General features: G+C 54.6%; 7 protein-coding genes across 7 annotated transcripts; 3 read left to right on the top strand and 4 right to left on the bottom strand.

Annotated features, from left to right (window-relative positions):
- Positions 1-397: 397 nt before the first annotated feature.
- Positions 398-3,196, top strand: LTR77_001246 (uncharacterized protein; the record flags this gene model as incomplete). Its single annotated transcript, XM_064798508.1, has 6 exons — positions 398-611; positions 670-704; positions 760-1,145; positions 1,345-1,441; positions 1,496-1,686; positions 2,158-3,196. 6 exons carry the CDS (start codon positions 398-400, stop codon positions 3,194-3,196), a joined length of 1,962 nt encoding a protein of 653 aa, XP_064662835.1.
- A 415-nt stretch (positions 3,197-3,611) lies between these two features.
- Positions 3,612-5,381, bottom strand: LTR77_001245 (uncharacterized protein; the record flags this gene model as incomplete). Its single annotated transcript, XM_064798507.1, has 2 exons — positions 3,612-4,356; positions 4,450-5,381. 2 exons carry the CDS (start codon positions 5,379-5,381, stop codon positions 3,612-3,614), a joined length of 1,677 nt encoding a protein of 558 aa, XP_064662834.1.
- A 526-nt stretch (positions 5,382-5,907) lies between these two features.
- On the bottom strand, positions 5,908-7,047 carry PTC7 (Protein phosphatase 2C 7; the record flags this gene model as incomplete). Its single annotated transcript, XM_064798506.1, has 1 exon — positions 5,908-7,047. One exon carries the CDS (start codon positions 7,045-7,047, stop codon positions 5,908-5,910), a length of 1,140 nt encoding a protein of 379 aa, XP_064662833.1.
- A 408-nt stretch (positions 7,048-7,455) lies between these two features.
- On the top strand, positions 7,456-9,210 carry LTR77_001243 (uncharacterized protein; the record flags this gene model as incomplete). Its single annotated transcript, XM_064798505.1, has 3 exons — positions 7,456-7,503; positions 7,629-7,653; positions 7,712-9,210. 3 exons carry the CDS (start codon positions 7,456-7,458, stop codon positions 9,208-9,210), a joined length of 1,572 nt encoding a protein of 523 aa, XP_064662832.1.
- A 112-nt stretch (positions 9,211-9,322) lies between these two features.
- On the bottom strand, positions 9,323-9,661 carry LTR77_001242 (uncharacterized protein; the record flags this gene model as incomplete). The annotated part of the gene is made up of 2 exons (XM_064798504.1): positions 9,323-9,538; positions 9,596-9,661. The coding sequence occupies 2 exons, from the start codon at positions 9,659-9,661 to the stop codon at positions 9,323-9,325; spliced, it is 282 nt and encodes a 93-aa protein (XP_064662831.1).
- A 592-nt stretch (positions 9,662-10,253) lies between these two features.
- Positions 10,254-13,466, bottom strand: RAD53 (Protein kinase protein rad53; the record flags this gene model as incomplete). The annotated part of the gene is made up of 1 exon (XM_064798503.1): positions 10,254-13,466. One exon carries the CDS (start codon positions 13,464-13,466, stop codon positions 10,254-10,256), a length of 3,213 nt encoding a protein of 1,070 aa, XP_064662830.1.
- Positions 13,467-15,163: 1,697 nt separating this feature from the next.
- On the top strand, positions 15,164-16,043 carry LTR77_001240 (uncharacterized protein; the record flags this gene model as incomplete). Its single annotated transcript, XM_064798502.1, has 2 exons — positions 15,164-15,706; positions 15,789-16,043. The coding sequence occupies 2 exons, from the start codon at positions 15,164-15,166 to the stop codon at positions 16,041-16,043; spliced, it is 798 nt and encodes a 265-aa protein (XP_064662829.1).
- Positions 16,044-16,059: the final 16 nt, after the last annotated feature.

Genomic DNA, 16,059 nt, shown 5'->3' with positions numbered 1-16,059 from the left:
GCCTTCTTGGAGTGAGAAAACGCAGACTCGCCTAGATGGCTTCATGCACGGTAGGTTATCGGTCCTCGCCCATACCTCGCGGTAGGTTTTAGCGGTCCAGTATGCACTTTCTGCGCCTCCACCACTCCAGAGCTCAGTCATACTTGCAAGGCTGCCAAGGCAAAGCTGTCCCCCGTTTGCCTGTATGCCTACAAAGACTCACCAACAGGGCGCTGATGAAGTCGACATCGATCCGGCTCAGTCGCCATCCCGCACGTCGTGGACCTTGATGCGAGGATGAATTGTGCTCGAAAGCAGCCCTCGTTCTTTGACACAGAAGGACATCTCCGACGCCGGAAGTGTGGATGAGAGTTCAGAGCACTTCAAGAACGTTTCTGCTACCATTGGGAACGCCAACATGTCAGTCTACCGGACAATCCTGCTACTCTGGGCGGTCTTCCTGCAACTCGATTCAGTCCTTGCGAATCCAATTGCACTACCTACCAAAGCGAAACCTCATCGCGGCGGTCACCAGCGCCATCAGAACCGAATGAAGTACGGCCCGGTGGATGCCTCGACTGTGGCAGATCGCGAGAACCGAGAAATCACTGTAGATGCGGGCGTGGGAGACTGTGAGTATCTGTCTGGTCTTCAACGTGGGGTTGGACTGACACTGACGGATGCCCGTAGTCGTCTACTCCGGCGTTGGTGGACTGATGCACATGGTACGTCCAGAAGCTTTACCAGACCAACCTGAGGAGCGTCCTAATCCGTGCATAGGTCAAAAAAGAGTATGGCTTGCGACGAACAGAATCGTTTTACTGGGGACCAGCGGGCAATCCCTACGCTAACCTTACGGCCTTCACGAATGGCAAGGATGTCCGTGTCCTGTCGCTAGAGCGCTTCCAAAACGTCCTACAGCACGCCAAATGCACACCGGAGTCCGTGACGTTCACTTTCCTGAAAGAGGTGAACTTTGACACAGTCCAGAGAGAGTGGAGCTGGATCAACGACGCTGACGAGCATTACCTCGTCCTCGTTACCGAGAATGCTCGCTGCAATGTGCCTGACGGAGACCCAACCAATCGCCAGCCTTGGAAGGTTTCGAAGGCAACGTTCGACGATGAGACTAATACAGTCGTCCTCACGGCCGAGCCGAGAACATGGTAAGTAGGTTTAGGGGGAGCATGTCGCTGCTATCTCCTAGACCTGAATGTCTCCAAGAGCCTGCCGGCCCAAATGACCTTCGAGGGGCGTTTCCCCTAAAGCCTTCGGACTGGTCTAGGAGATAGTAGCTGGCAGCGCACCCTCCTCTCCCAATACAGCAAGGATGTCAAGCTGACATATTTCACCTAAACATTGTAGGCAGAACGCTTTTGAACAATGGCATCTGAAGGTCTCTAGCCAAGCCATCAATGCCGCTTCAAATAGTAGCTTGGTGAAGCGGTGGGGCACCGACGAAGTAAGTTTGCGCTCTCCCTTCGGATGTGGGTTGTATTGACACCTTGGCCTTCAGGAAGTCCAGTTCCCTCTCGCTGCCGACTTCTCAACAGATCCCATCGCACTATATTCGGATGACTCGACCTCCTCCACTGGATCAATATCCTGTAACCCCTGTTACACCACAGGAGGTACCAAACCCATGGGCAAAACCCTACCAGCTCTGATACATTTGCTAACCCTTTTGCCCTTCTGTTTGCAGCTTTGGTAAGTGCCACATGTCCAGAAATCCCTCCCTTATTTACACTCGAGGGCCTTTTCCCTTATGCTAGCGCATTGGTGCTTCGTCAATCGGCCATTGAATTTGTGCCTGGCCACCGACAACTTACAACGCCATCCTGAACCAATTTCTGAGACATCTGCTGATGGATTCTTCTTACACGCACACAGGACTTCGACATTGACATCACCTATTGGTGGGACTTCAGCATCACAGGCACCATTACCATGACACCAAATGGTACCAAACCCATGGACAAAACCCTACCATGTCTAAGACACTGGCTAACCCTTTTACCCTTCTGTTTGCAGGCCTGGGTGCGGTATTTATCCCGAACATCGAGGCTACTTACCCCGTTACTATGCCACTGCGTGCGTCCAAACAACTTTTTGAGTGGCAAGTTCTCCCAAAGGAACGGCGTCACCGTGACGGTTGGTGATGGGCTCTGACTTAAACAGGTATCCTGACGGGATCAACGTTGGCGATATCGTTGAGCTCGGGCCAGCCTTGAAAATCGACCTCTTCGGTCAACTTGATTCCACGACCGCCAAATTCGATGTCTTCACGGCCGGCGTTTCAATGGAGATTCCTTCGGATTCCATTGCGGTACTGGACTTCGAGGATGCCTCGCAGAACGTATGGCAAGGTTGGAGCCCGATCTTCCATTCCGAGCTCCCCTCCACGCCTTGGTCTGCAGAAATGTCCATGTCAGCATCTGCCGGCATCGAAACTCGCATTGAGTTCGACGTCCTAGTATTCGACCACGGCTTCCTTGCCGGACTGGCTCTCGCCGCACCTTCCGTTGGGATTTCGGCGTCAGGCCTGGCGGCACAGGGAGGCGTCTGTGGCGTCTCTGAAGCCTCACTGGGGGTCGAATTTGGCGTTAACGTAGGTGTCGAACTGGACTTCTTTGTTGGGGCGGGAGAGGATGGAGACTTGCCAAACAAGATGCCCATCTTCGCTACTTCGTACGATCTGCTTTCGACATGCGAGGTTGTTGCATCGGGCGCTCCGCCGTCGCCTTCTTCGATTGCCACACCCGGAAGCGTCTCCGTTCCGTCCTATCCAAGTGGTTCTGCGAAGGCATCTGGCTCCTATACTCCTGCGGCAAGCTCATACCCTGTCGGCAGCTCATCTCGACAGCAAGCGAGTCCGTGGCCGGCATACTCCAGTTCGCAACCGGCGGTGATCTCTTACTACCCGACCTCAAGCTCACAACCAGCGAAGAGCTCTTATGTCCCTCCTGCCAGCTCGTACATTGTGGTTCCGGCCGCCTCGTCGTCTGATTATTATTCAACTACGACCACCATCTACGTTCCCCAGAGCTCGTACGTTCCTCCGGCCGCCTCGTCGTCTGATTACTACTCGACGACTGTGACGGTCTGGGTCGAACCTTCGTCAAATGTGGTCGCGTACAGCTCCTCGAAGGTGTACGACTCGACGGTCGTCGTGTACGTATCAGCTTCGTATCCAGCACCGAGCTCGAGTGGATGGTGAGTTCGAAAGGATACTGTCATGAGCCGTTCGACCTTCGGCGCACACTGGGGAAGAGACGTTAGACGAGGCTGTGATACAAAAGCCGGACGCCCTCCGGGTGGGCGCGTTCTCGCAACGTTTGGATGTCCAGGTTGGCACTGGTACTCCAGCTTCATTGGGAGCTCAACTCAAGAGCGCCTGGCGCAGTGGAGGTCCCAGGAAGGCCCCATGAATGGTGGCGACGGCAATATGTCAATTCTCACGATGTAACGCATCAAGGATACCCGTTCGCATATATGTATCATATATAATCCAGCATTAATTTCATGCTTCCGTTCACGCCTGTTCGATGGTTCGTGAATGCGATTGACTTCGAAACTTGTCATGGAACTTGACAGAACGCCAATGTGTACAAAGATCATCAGCGTCCTCTCGCCTAGTACAGCGGTTCACAGGACCAATTTTCGGAAAGATCCGTGTCGCCGCTGCCTTTATACCTTGCTTGCTTTGGATAAGGGCAGATCTTCCGCTGTTTCCACACCTCGTCATACAGCGTATCGTTCCTCCATTTCGTGGCCACGATACTGTCCGGCGCAATCCCGTGCTCCGTCCACTGCATGACCGCGAGCAGAGCGTCGTGCTGGGGGTCTTGGAAGCCGGGGACTGAGTGGACGCTGCCCGGAGGAGTCAAGGTACCAGCTTGATTTGCTCCTGCAAAATACCAAGGTGCATTGACGTCCGGTGGAGTACCAGTACAATGCTGCATGCCGGGGACCATAAAATGACGAAAGAAAGGGTCCACCTTTACTCCTTTCGGCTTCAAGGTCTTCAGCACCTCCTTGTAGAAGACGATTGAGCTGCCGCTTGGGATTAAGCCATCGGCGTATCCTTGGTACGTGAGCAGTTTCCCGCCCTTCTTCGCGAACGGGCTGAGATCAAAGTCATCCGCATTGCAGTTCCCCGGGTCAAGACGGTCTGCATCTTGAACGACGGAGTAGTTGAAGTCGTAGAAGCTCCAGTTGGCCCCGAACCCAAGCATGTACTGCGGATACTCATAGCCTAGCGGGCTTGGCTCAGGCAGGCCAAGCAGGACGTCCCACTGCGACTCGCTGCCCAGCTCTAGATGTGGGAAGACGAACGTCTGGTTGGCGTCAACGTAGTTGTTTTGGATGTTGTAGAGTCTGTGAGAACGGCAGAGGTGAGTGTCTCGAAGCTATGTTGACTCTTTGCGACCTTGAATGACCTGACAGCTATACGAGACGGCATGGACTTACGTAGAGATTTGCGCCGGCGTCAAGCAGCCAGCTTTCGTTCCATTCTTGATGTCTGGACCACAAAGAAGTGCTTCAGCGAAAAAGTCGCAACGGGCGGGATCCGAGATGATGCCATCTTTGAGTCCATCTTGAGCGTCACACTGCCGCAGGACCTCCTTCTCTACCGCTGGGAATAGGCTGGGAGGTATGTGGTGTTCCGCTGTCGTCGGTAGATTGTACAGGCCGGCCTTGATTGTCCAAAGCTGGAGGTGACTCGTCCACCATGCAGGGGCGCCGGCAAGCAATCCATCAAAATCTTCAGGGAACATCTGCACCTCCTTCAACCCTTGACGTCCACCCGTGCTGCAGCCCGAGTAGTACGAGTACTTCATCTCACAGTCATAATAAGCCTTTGCCAGCCTCTTAGCAAGCACCACAGACTCGTGCATGGCTCGGTATCCGAAATCGGTCTGCTTCTCCGGCTCGTGGTAAGCCCAGGAGATGTCGCCAGAAGTGCTGTTGTGGCCAGTGTCGGTACTCATGGACGCGAAGCCGTATTGAACGCCAGCAGCCATGTCGAGCCAGTTGATACCACCCGCAAAGCCTCCATTGCCGACAGCGAGGAATCGGTCGTTCCAGTCTTGTGGTAGGAAGAGGCCGAAGCTGAACGCAGAGCTGGGCGAGGAAGTGACATTCACCTGGACGGCGCAGAGGGCTGGGAGGCCTTGTGGAGAAGTCGGGTAGGCAATGTCGCCAGTAGGCACATGGAAAGTCGAGTTGCTAGGCAGGTCTCGAGTATAAGCAATCCGAGCATTGGACGGTAGATGCGCCTCGAAGCCGGGCGGAGTGCAATCAAATGCGGATGTGGTTGTGGTTGTGGTCAAGAGAAGAGCTGATGTCAAAAAGACCTTTGTGTTGCGTTGCCGCATGCTATCGTATCTAAAGAAGTCCATCCTGCTTTTGAGAATGGATCAAAGACTCGTTTCTGGCATGAGAGAGTCAAAGTCAACTGTTTAGACCGGCTGTCAAGCCATTTGTGGTACCCATCCGCGGTGAGCAGGTCCCGGCATTTGTACGTTCATCAATCATCAACCAATGCAGGTGACGATGCCTTGCTCGTCATAAACGCGACTCAGCGTCTGCCAGTATGCGGGGTTTGCCGATCAATCCGAACAAGCCTGCTCTGATGCAGTGGCCTGCGGCAAAGGCGAGCGGCATTGCCCCTTCTCAAACGGCCCTGTGTGAAGAGTATACTTGATCTCGCAGAATTGCCAAAGGGCACGTACTTTCACTAAGCTCAAGAGCCAAGCTTTCACATGTGCTGCCAAAGCTTTCTGCTGTTCTGACAACCGTCAGCTCCTCGGATTTTCGAATCGATGGGACATTCCTCACCTGACCCAGTATGCTCGGAGTGTTCCAATGGGTTGGTGGCGGGAATACGGCCTCATGTGAATGGCCAGCAAACTTGTCTCAAAAGCCTCAAAGTTTGGCTTTGACGGGTTTTTCATCTCTCTCAGAGCCAGTATCGTCTCCATTTCTGCCGAGACTGCCATCCACGGCGATGCAGACCACGACTGCGATATCATCCGCCTTGCCGCCTTCCCAGCCTTCTTGCGGATATCGCGCATTGACTTCCTTCGCAAAGGGGCCGTTCCGCCTCGGGTCAAGACCTGCAAGCTTCGCCTCCCGCATGATAGCTGTTGCCAGGATCGCAGGTAAATACTCCTCGTGCTCCTTAGGCCCACTCAGGCTCGCAGGCAGGGCTGCGATGCGAGTGGCGTCCAACGTCGTCTCTCTTTCGCCATCAATCCAATATTTCTTCTCCATCATTACACGCGTGACGATGCTCAACGTGTCCTGCGCGCTCAGATTATCCCAGACACCATCCGTGGCGAAGACAACAACATCGCCATGCTTGACGTTCTGCCTTACGACCTCCGCCTGTCGCGGCGTCTCCGAAAAGTGCTTCCCACCAGATGACTCTCCTCCAAAGATTGCGTACTGGGCCATCATTTTCGTAGGCACCTTTGCCATCTGAAAAGGCGTGTTGAAAGCGTGTGTCTGAACGTCGCTCTTGTAGGCCACCTTGCCAGGACCAAAAACCATATACCCGCTATCCCCCAGATTCGCCGTCTCCATCGCGCCCTCATGATCAATAACAGCAAGACAAGCTGTGCTACCGCCGGCGAGAATACGCGGATTGGCTATGACAGCATCGTAGGCTGTCTGCAATAGCGCTTGTGGCCGCAGCATACCACTGTCTTCCACCGAGTGCAACTGTGCCGTGCCGGCCATCAGTCCGCAGAGACCGTGGCTGAAGACGCTCGGATCGATGCCCTGGTCTTGCCATCCTCCCACCCCATCTGCTACACCAAAGGCCACGTGATTGTCGCTGTCGCCGAGAGTTGTAGCGAAGAATGCATCTTCGCCGCTGTCGGGCTTTGTGGATCGGAGATATGGTGGATTTTTATGCTCCTGGGTCGAGATGTAGTTCCAGAAGTCCTTTTGATGCTTGGGGTTGCGCGGAGGGCTGCGCTTAGCTGACGCCGCGGCTGCCAGGCGGTAGGTGAAGGCAGACGATGCTGTAGATTGCGCTCGTTTTGGTACGATGTATGGCATGGTGACCCGTCTTGTTGTCAACCGGAAAATGCGTGGTAACATTGCAGCTGGTGCTGCTGCTGATCGTAGGGGAGGTGTATCCGGTAGTGCCAGGTGGTTGACATAGTCATTATGGAGACATCCCTCCTAGAATATCCAGAATCCAAAACCCCTGTCCGTCCTCCTCTTCCTCTTTTATGCTTTGTCGATGTTCTTGTACTCGGAGGTCCATCATCTCGCCGCGGAAGAGAGCTTTCGCGTGCACGGACCTCGATCATATGAAAGTCTTCTGTCAACCTTAAACCTTCGCTCCACACTTTGGCCGACTTCACTGTCAGAAGACTCGAAGCTGACCTCTTGTGGGCGCACAAGCTTCTCACACACTACTTTTCTACTGGGTGGAGGAGGGGCAGGGAAGAAGAGGCAACGATGTCGGTCCACCCATCGCGGCAGGCATACGTGGAGGAGGCACAAGAGGTAAGTCTTACTCTGTCTGCCATGGCTCGATCTATGTTCACACCTTGTCGAGCAGAGCGGGCGGCAATACGGGATGTGTGGTTGAGAAGGGAAGGAACAACAGCTGATGAGCCATCTGTATCCAGGACTCCCTCGATCTGAGCAATGTCCGTAAGTTACAGACCGACCTGCTTCGCAAGGCTGAGTAGTAGCCCTAACAGAAAAGTAGCAACGGATACAAACTACGCGCTCCCGGCCGCCGGCCCTGGCCAGCAGTCCAAACAAGCATCCGCCATTCTGAATGACTTCAAACGAAAGCGAGAAGCAGCTGCGATAGCTGTGCCCACCGACGACAAGCGGGTGAGAGCAGACCTTCGTGCACGTGGAGAGCCCATAACACTATTCGGCGAGCGACCCGAGGACCGACGGGATCGACTGCGCGAATTGCTCTACTCCGATCAGTATGGCGACGGGGATGAGTCCATGCAAGATGCGACGCCGGCGGCGGAAGATGATGAAGAGGAAGAAGTGGGCGAATTCTACACCGAGGGTTCGACGGAGCTGCTGCAGGCGAGGAAAGAGATCGCGCGATACAGTCTTCCACGAACAGCGAAGCGGATAGCACATCAGCGGCTGGAGTCGCCAATACCCGTAGCGACGCACGTACAACATCGGAAAGCGATCAAGGAGAGGTTATCAGGCTTTGAACTGTTCGGGTCGCAAATCGCCAGCGAGCGCCCAGTCTCGATGGTCCGCTTTGCGCCGGATGGCCAGACGATGGCATGCGGTGACTGGGCTGGCAGTCTCAAAATCCTCGACATCCCCAACCTCGAAACCCAGACTGTACTGCGAGGACACAAGGCCATGATCAGTGGTCTCGCATGGCATCCTAGCGCCAACCATTCACCAAAGACAGCTGCCAGCGACACAGTCACCCTCGCAAGTGGAGGAGGGGAAGGAGATGTGAATCTCTGGTCGCTATCACAGGACACACCCATCTCAACTCTTTCAGGTCACTCTGCGCGCGTCTGCCGGACTGAATTCCACCCCTCAGGACGTTATCTTGCCAGCGCGAGCTACGACACCACTTGGCGATTGTGGGACCTCGACACTACCACTGAACTGCAGTTGCAAGAAGGGCACTCGAAAGAGGTCTATGCTGTCTCTTTTAACGGCGATGGATCATTACTTGCCAGCGCGGGTCTCGATTCGATAGGCAGAGTGTGGGATCTGCGAACCGGTCGGACTGTCATGCTGCTGGAGAGTCATGTCGCACCCATCTACGGCATCGACTGGGGTGTGGACGGTACGAGGGTGCTCACTGGAAGCAGCGATGGGTTCGCAAAGTGCTGGGACCTGCGGGCAGTGCGAGAGACAGCATCGATAGGCGCGCACAAGGGTGGTGTGTCTGACCTTAGATGGTTCAAGGGCACGGATGGCCCTCTTGCGGATTCAACAGCAATAAAGGATGTCACCATGACGAACGGAGACAGTGAAGCAGAGGGCGAGCTCCAGCCTAAGAAGTCAGGGACGTTCGTGGTTTCATCCGGCTTCGACAAAGCTGTCAACATCTTCTCCGCCGACGACTGGGCCCTGTGCAAGAGTTTGACGGGTCATGATGGGACAGTGTTGAGCTGCGATGTCACGAATGATGCGAAATGGATTGCCAGCTGTGGACGCGATCGCACGGTCAAGCTGTGGGCGAGAGACGACATGGAGGGGATATGAGAAGCATGAGAGCACGTGAGAATTCTCTCGGAAGTGTTTGAAGCGTCTCGAAGTAAGTCTTGCTCAAAATGCCGGTGCCAAACGAGCAGCTGGCTGGAAGAATGAATCACCTCTACTGCACTACTTTCACGTCTGCCTTCTTCTCCTTCTTTCCACGAGAGAATTTCGTCTTGACCCAGTCCAGCGGTATAATCCCGACGTTGCCCTTTGCTTCCCGCCTCCCCAGCATCGCATCCGCCTCACCTTGCTTGCCATTCTTCGATGCTTCAATTATTTCTGCTGCACGTTCGCGCGCGGCTTGTGCTTTGTCACTGGGCATGCTGGACGCCTGAGGAAACATGACTCAGCGAGTGTCTCGGTACTGCGACCAGTTGATGCCTCATACATCATTCGCGTTCGTGCTTGGCGCGAACGCGAAGCCAGAGGTGTTCCATGACGAGGAGCCGGACATTTCTGTTCGTCGTTCGCGGTGTTTTTGGGCGTATAATGAGTTGGCAGCTCCTGTGGACGTCAATGAGTTTAGAGTCCGCGAGTGAAAGGTATACACCGGGTTCGGCAGATGCTTATGATATACTTATTAGTCCAAGGCTTCCAAGGCTGCGCCCCCGTTGCGGTTGCAAGCGAGGTCATACCACAGTGTGGAGGCAGTGCAAGTCGTCCGACAGCAATACGTACAATTTTCCAATACAGGCTATGCGGGACTTAGAATCGGTCGCAAAAGCGCTGCAGAATCGGATGGTCGACCAGTGGCATCTATCTGAACGATCTGACATGTCACGACGACATTGTGAGGACTTGATGGCTCATCTTCAACGTGCAGTTCGAAGTCAAGGCGTAACGAAGGAAATCTTGAGTACTGATACTACACTACATACTGAGTTGCTATTCTACAGGACCCTGCTCGGGTCGTTTATGGCGGAGTTACATTCGTGCCCAACTCCTTCGTATGCATATGCAATCATTCTTGCTCTTTGAAGACCGTGCTTCCACCAACGTTTCCATATCTGACAGCCTGGCCCAGAAACATCGCATGCCTCCCATTCTCACGCAGACGCCACCGGCACAGCAGCAGCAGCAGCAGCACCACCACCGCTCTTCCCAGCCACCCCATTCTCCTGGCTCGACTTCGCACTGCTCGACTTCTCAAACTCAACCTTGAACGGCCCCCCACCCTCCGACCGCTTATTCTGCGCCTCACCGTGAAAGAACTCACACACAAACTTCAATCCCGGCTGGCCCTGTGCATTCCTCTGAAATACCGTGATCTCATCCCCCGTGTACACCCTCCCATACGCCCTCCTTCCCGGCTCCCCTTTCATCAACCTCACCCCATTAACCAAAATCCCCGTCCTACTCTCCGTCTGCACCACGCAGTGCAAACCCGGCATCTTCGTCAATCCCTGGTCGTCGTCAGGGATCTTGTCGATTCCTGGCGCATGGAACCAGATCACGATGGCGCGCTTGGGGATACGCGTGTCGAAGGCGTCTTCGAAGACGTGAGTGTTGTCGGGCGCGCGTCCCCAGTTAGAGGTCCGGCGGTCGAGGACGAGGGTGCGTTGGAGGCAGGAGTCAGGGGTGGTGGTGAGTTTGCCGAGGCGGGGACGGGGTTTGGCGAACTCGGATGGTGGGGTGGTGCTGGCTTGTTTGACGATGGTTGCGTGTTGTGCAACGTGGTCGAGGTCGGTGATTTCCTCGTGCTCTGTTGTTGAGCCGCTGGTTGTGGCGGGGAGAGAGACGTTCTGCTGGCCTCCGAAGCTTGGGTCTTTGATGTAGTCGTGGCCGCTGATCTTGGTCGCGTATTCGAGAGTGTGGGTGCTAGGATCTTCCGCGATGTAGTACGACGACGCTGGTATTGGCAACTTGATCTGGCGGTCGAAATGGCGCTGTGGCTGCTTGGGCGTAACATCGTCCTTCTGACTCTGCGATTTGCTGAGTGTGCCACGTGAAGTTCGAGTTGGTCTGTCGGGAGCTTGTGGCGTGACTGGCTCTTCGGGCTCCGCTTCATGTGATTCAACGGAGAGCGGCGAGTCCATGTTCATCTCCCTCACCATAGACTCGGCTCCAAGTAAACTTGGTGAGGCAAACGCTCCTCGCTCGTCGTGGTCACCTCCGCTGCGGCTGGCTTGCTGCTCTTGACTTGTGGTCGAGCGAGGTGATGCGAATTTCTGCCCTAGAGCGCCTGAGCTTCCCAATGCAGACTGGCTGATCTCACCGAACAACTTCTGGTGCTGTGGCTTCGCGGCGTTTGCTTGTGCTCCTTCAGGCTGGTGGATGATGGGTATGGATTGATAGAATAGCTCTCGGCTTGAGTCCACCATGTCTTCCGGATCGCGGTACGCTTGCACGTGCGACTTGAAGCGCTTTGGCTGCCTTGGATCCAGAAATTCTAAGCTGCCGGAGTGAATGCTGACTTCGCTTGTTTGGCTCTGATTGTTGCTCTCCTGTTCGTCAAGACTTAAGCCAGACACATCCCACTCGTCTTCTGCAATGCCTTCGTCTTCCTCGGCGATCGAAACCAGACCCTCCTCAGCGGCTCCTAGCTGTAAGTTCTCGGCCGATTGCGTTCCTCCAAACCACCGGTGGTTCAGACAAGTAGCTGGTGATGGTCGAGCAGCGGGATCGGTGTTCAGCATGTCCGTCAGCAGCGACACTGCAGCATCTGACACGCCCTGTCGGACCAAGTCTGTGACATCAAGTGGAGTCATCATGATCTTGTCGAACATGCCACGGCCGTTACCGTCAGCCACACCCTCAAACGGCGGCTTGAAGCACAACGAGTACCAGAGCACGCCACCAAAAGACCAGATGTCCACCGTCGAACTGTAGCTGTGGAACTTCGCCGCAGGCAGATTCTTAGTCTGCCGTGGGCGCTTGTTGCCCTTTCCAGCCACATGAGCGTCGTAATGCGGAAATACTTCTGGAGCACACCACAACAGCGTGCCGCAGAATGTCTTGAGAAACGTCTCATTGTTCGTCACAACCTTGGACAAGCCAAAATCGGACAACTTGATCGAGAAGTTCTGAGGGTCCAGGTTTGCGATGAGGATGTTGTCCGGCTTGATGTCTCTGTGCGTGATCTTCTCCCTATGAAGATACGCAAGCGCATCAAAGACCTGAGACGCCATCCTCTTTGCGAGGTCTTCTGGGAGAGGACCGTGAGGGTGGAGGTACTGCTGCAGGTCTCCGCAAGGAACGAACTCCATGATGATGTACATGTGGTTTGCATGGTCCTGGTAGTCCACGTATTGTACGATGTTCGGATGGCTGACGGACTTCATGATCTTCATCTCGTTGTCCAGCTTGCGATCTAGCACGCCATTCTTCATGAACTTCCGCTTCTCCAACTCCTTGGCCGCAAATAGTTGTCCTTCGCTCTTGGTTGCCAGCTGATACACCGTGGCAAAGGCACCTTTCCCAATCAGGCCTACGACGTTGTACTTGTTGCCGCCACTCCAGTGCATGCCGTACTGATTGTGAACGAGAGGTGCTCTGATGGAGCCGCCATTTTGGACAATCTGATTAGCCGCAGCGTTGCGCCTAGTGAGCATATTATGCTTGTTGGCCTTTGCCTCTTCGGCTGCCACCCTCTCCATGTAAGCCAGAAACTTGGCTTCATACTCCTCAACGTGACCTTCTCGTGATGGTATCCGCACGATGAATTTGACGATTTCGTCAGGCTTGGGTGAGAGGATTTGAATGATCGAGCCTGGGTTGAGCATCCTCGTCTGTGGATTCCTCGCGATCTTGCCCTTGAGAACGACCTCATCGACGATTGTGCCATTGGTAGACATGTCCCGCAACATCAGCACTCCAGAATCGTTGATGAAAATGCTGAAGTGGACGTTGCTAACGCGCTTGAATGTGTCCGTGGCCAGGACAATGTCACACATATTCTCATTACGCCCGAACACGAAGCCTTGTTTCAGGCTTTTCGTGCGCGCCGAAAATCTGAGGGCAAGGTCCATGGCCTGGTGCGGTGCATCTGCTCCGAGAATGAATGTTTCCTGTTCTTCCAGGGCGCTTTGGGTGAGGCCATCGTCGAAGTGGTCGAGCCCATCGTTCTGCAGAACATTGTGCGGTGTGCGCTCGGATGCCGTTGCGACGATTCTGAACGCTGCAGGAGAGCATGGATGCAGAATGCATATCACATCTGAGATGTCGGCTTCGTTCAGCCCTGAGTTGTTTCTTCCGATCCGTCGGGGGTCCACTGCTCCTTGCGTGTTTTGCGTGAGCTGGGTTGCATCGTCGTGATCCATTGCGGCGTCACTCGCGACCGAAGGTGTGATTGTCAAGGCTTCCTTGAAGCGAGAGTCAGGTTTCGGGTCCTCGCATGCAGGTGACCGTGGCTAGGCAACGCTGCCTGCACCAATGCCGAAAGTACCGAAACAGTCTTAGACTCGGCCAAAGTCACGTTCACGTGGTGACGCTGTCTTCGATCGAGCTTTCTTCAGAGCGGTCGTCTCCCGCGAGACAGCGCTGGTCTCCCTCCTTGACGCTCAAGGCTCCTTGCCCCGGCCAATATCAGCAACAGACAAGGCCGGGGCGGATCCTATATCGAAACAGTTCTTCGTACAGCGCGCTCGCATTCCAAGCCACCCAAGCTCTTTCAAGGCCCGCCTGCTTTGTTGCTACTTCTCCGGCAATGAGTGCCGACTGAAGGCCACGAGAGTCTGGTGCTATGCTGTGAGAATCTGCGGAGGTGGAGACTCGGTGGTGGGATCGATCGATGGCGCCTCGTGTTGTTATGACTGATATCGGAAACGCTATGAACGCTGGACAGTATTAGGCAGAGGAGGCCGCCCAAGACTGAAGAAAGCTTCAAAACCGGCCGCCCCGCGCAACAGGCTAAGTAATCAAAAAATTTAGACAGCTCCACGAGTGGTATTACCCGCAAGACCACTCAGTAGGTCTTCCAGAGCACTGGTTCAATGTGGTGAAGATGAAGTGAGGTAGGAGGCTGTCGACAAAACTTTCCTAGACGCGACATCGCGTAAAGTGAATGTCGCTCGGGAGACTGCATCGGTCAGTGTGCCATAACTACTCCCTCGCCCTCGCCCTCCCCCCTCCCCGCTCTTCTTCCCTCTCCCTTTTCGTCTCTTGTCACCGCGATCAGCCTATTGGTATTTGCATTTTGGTGCGCTCATAGCAGCGCTTGAAGCAAAATGTATGGCCGCGACACGAGCTCCAGCGCTGGTCCTGGTCTGGGCAACGGTGCACCACCAATGCCTTCTACATGAACCTCTGCTTTCAGCTCGTAATATACACAATCCTTGACGGAACCGTATTGACGGAACCGTAATGGCACTCTCCACATGCGTGGCTGCGCGCCCTGGGCCATTTTGGCTTCATACAGGGTTCCCTATGGTTGGAGAGCACTCTCAGCTCGACTGGGCTCGAAGTTGAGTACCTTGAGGTGCATGCAGGCGCAGCAAGACACCTTCTCATCAAGGTTGATCCTTCTCGCCTATCCAGTCCTCCAATCCAAATACTGGCGACACAATGCTTGAAGAAGACAAGATCCCGCCCTGGCGTTGCCAAATTTCATGCCGTGCTCTGTACCTGCATCGATTGGATGGTCGCACTAGGGGCCTAACGAAGTGCAGGCCTCAGTTAGCTATCGAGAGTCCAGAACCATGCTTTCGGTGCTTTGACTCCTATTTGGAGCCGATCTTTCTATCATACCGCAAGTACATAGTCGCTGATATGCCTCTCATACATCTTTACCCAGTCAAAGCAAGAGACGTTGAAAACGGCCTACCGGACATACCTGGCTGCGTTCTCCCAAACACAATTACACCCGGAAAGGCCATATCACTTGCGTCGGCGTCGGCGAAGGTGTCATTGTCTGGGAGAAGATCCTTCACATTGCTCACCCTGCCATAGTTGGCCCACCTCACTGTCTGCGGCTTGCCAGTGTCTGCTCACACTTACCTTGAGAAACTCTATAAAGCCAATGCACCGCTACCGCCACGGCGACGAGCCATACGGCTCCTATGGCAAGATACTCCCAACGAGCGTAACTGTGCTGTCTGGAGAAGATGCTCCCGTCTCTCAGCATACAACGAGCGAAGGCCGCAAATGGAAGCCGTCTTGGCTACAGATTCGTCCTATTCTAGGCATTGCATCCCTTGCCATCACAGTTGCCTGCATGGCGGCTTCATTCCTTGTCTTGTGGGCATCTGATGGCCAGCCTGTCGACACAGCGCTCTGGAAGGTACAGCCTACAGTGTATGAAGCTATCCGTCCTAGACTATCAACAAAGCTAACCCAACATAATTATCTCGCCATCGCGGCTGCTGGAGCAGCAGCAGCCGCTCGGTTTGCACAGGCACAGGCCGTACCAGTCGCATGGTGGTATTCCGCGATTGAAGGTACCTCTATGAGGCACCTGGAAAATCAATGGCTCGCCAGTCAAAGCGTCATTTCGGCGGTCTCGAAGTTTCCCGATGCGCCATGGATCTCGCTGGCCTCGATCTTTACCACTTTGACGATCGTTGTGAGTACCACCTTGCCCGTCACGTTCGCGATGCGCATTACCCTCGTTACCAGGATTTCTCTAATCTTGATGCGATCCACAGGATGGCGTACTACTCCAGCGGGCAAGCACTATTGTCACGACAACTCAAGTCAAGCCTGCCACCCTGCAATTCCAGCTCTTACCGCAACTTCCACGAGACTTTTCTGGTACAATGCAACTCGAGACGCTCATGGGTCCCCCCGATCATGCCATGACAGCATGGAACGACTGGCTTCAGAACGCATCTCTGCCAATGGAAGTGCGAGGCTGCGGTGAGAACTCCACCTGCAGTGCCACGATCACTGCTCCGGGATAGGCGGAGGTGAATTGTA

This window comes from Saxophila tyrrhenica (genome assembly GCF_035928015.1).
Source record: "Saxophila tyrrhenica strain CCFEE 5935 chromosome Unknown scaffold_2, whole genome shotgun sequence".
Taxonomy (NCBI): Eukaryota; Fungi; Ascomycota; class Dothideomycetes; order Mycosphaerellales; family Extremaceae; genus Saxophila; species Saxophila tyrrhenica.
Note: the sequence above shows the minus strand (reverse complement) of the source record. Positions and strands in the feature narration are given on the sequence as shown.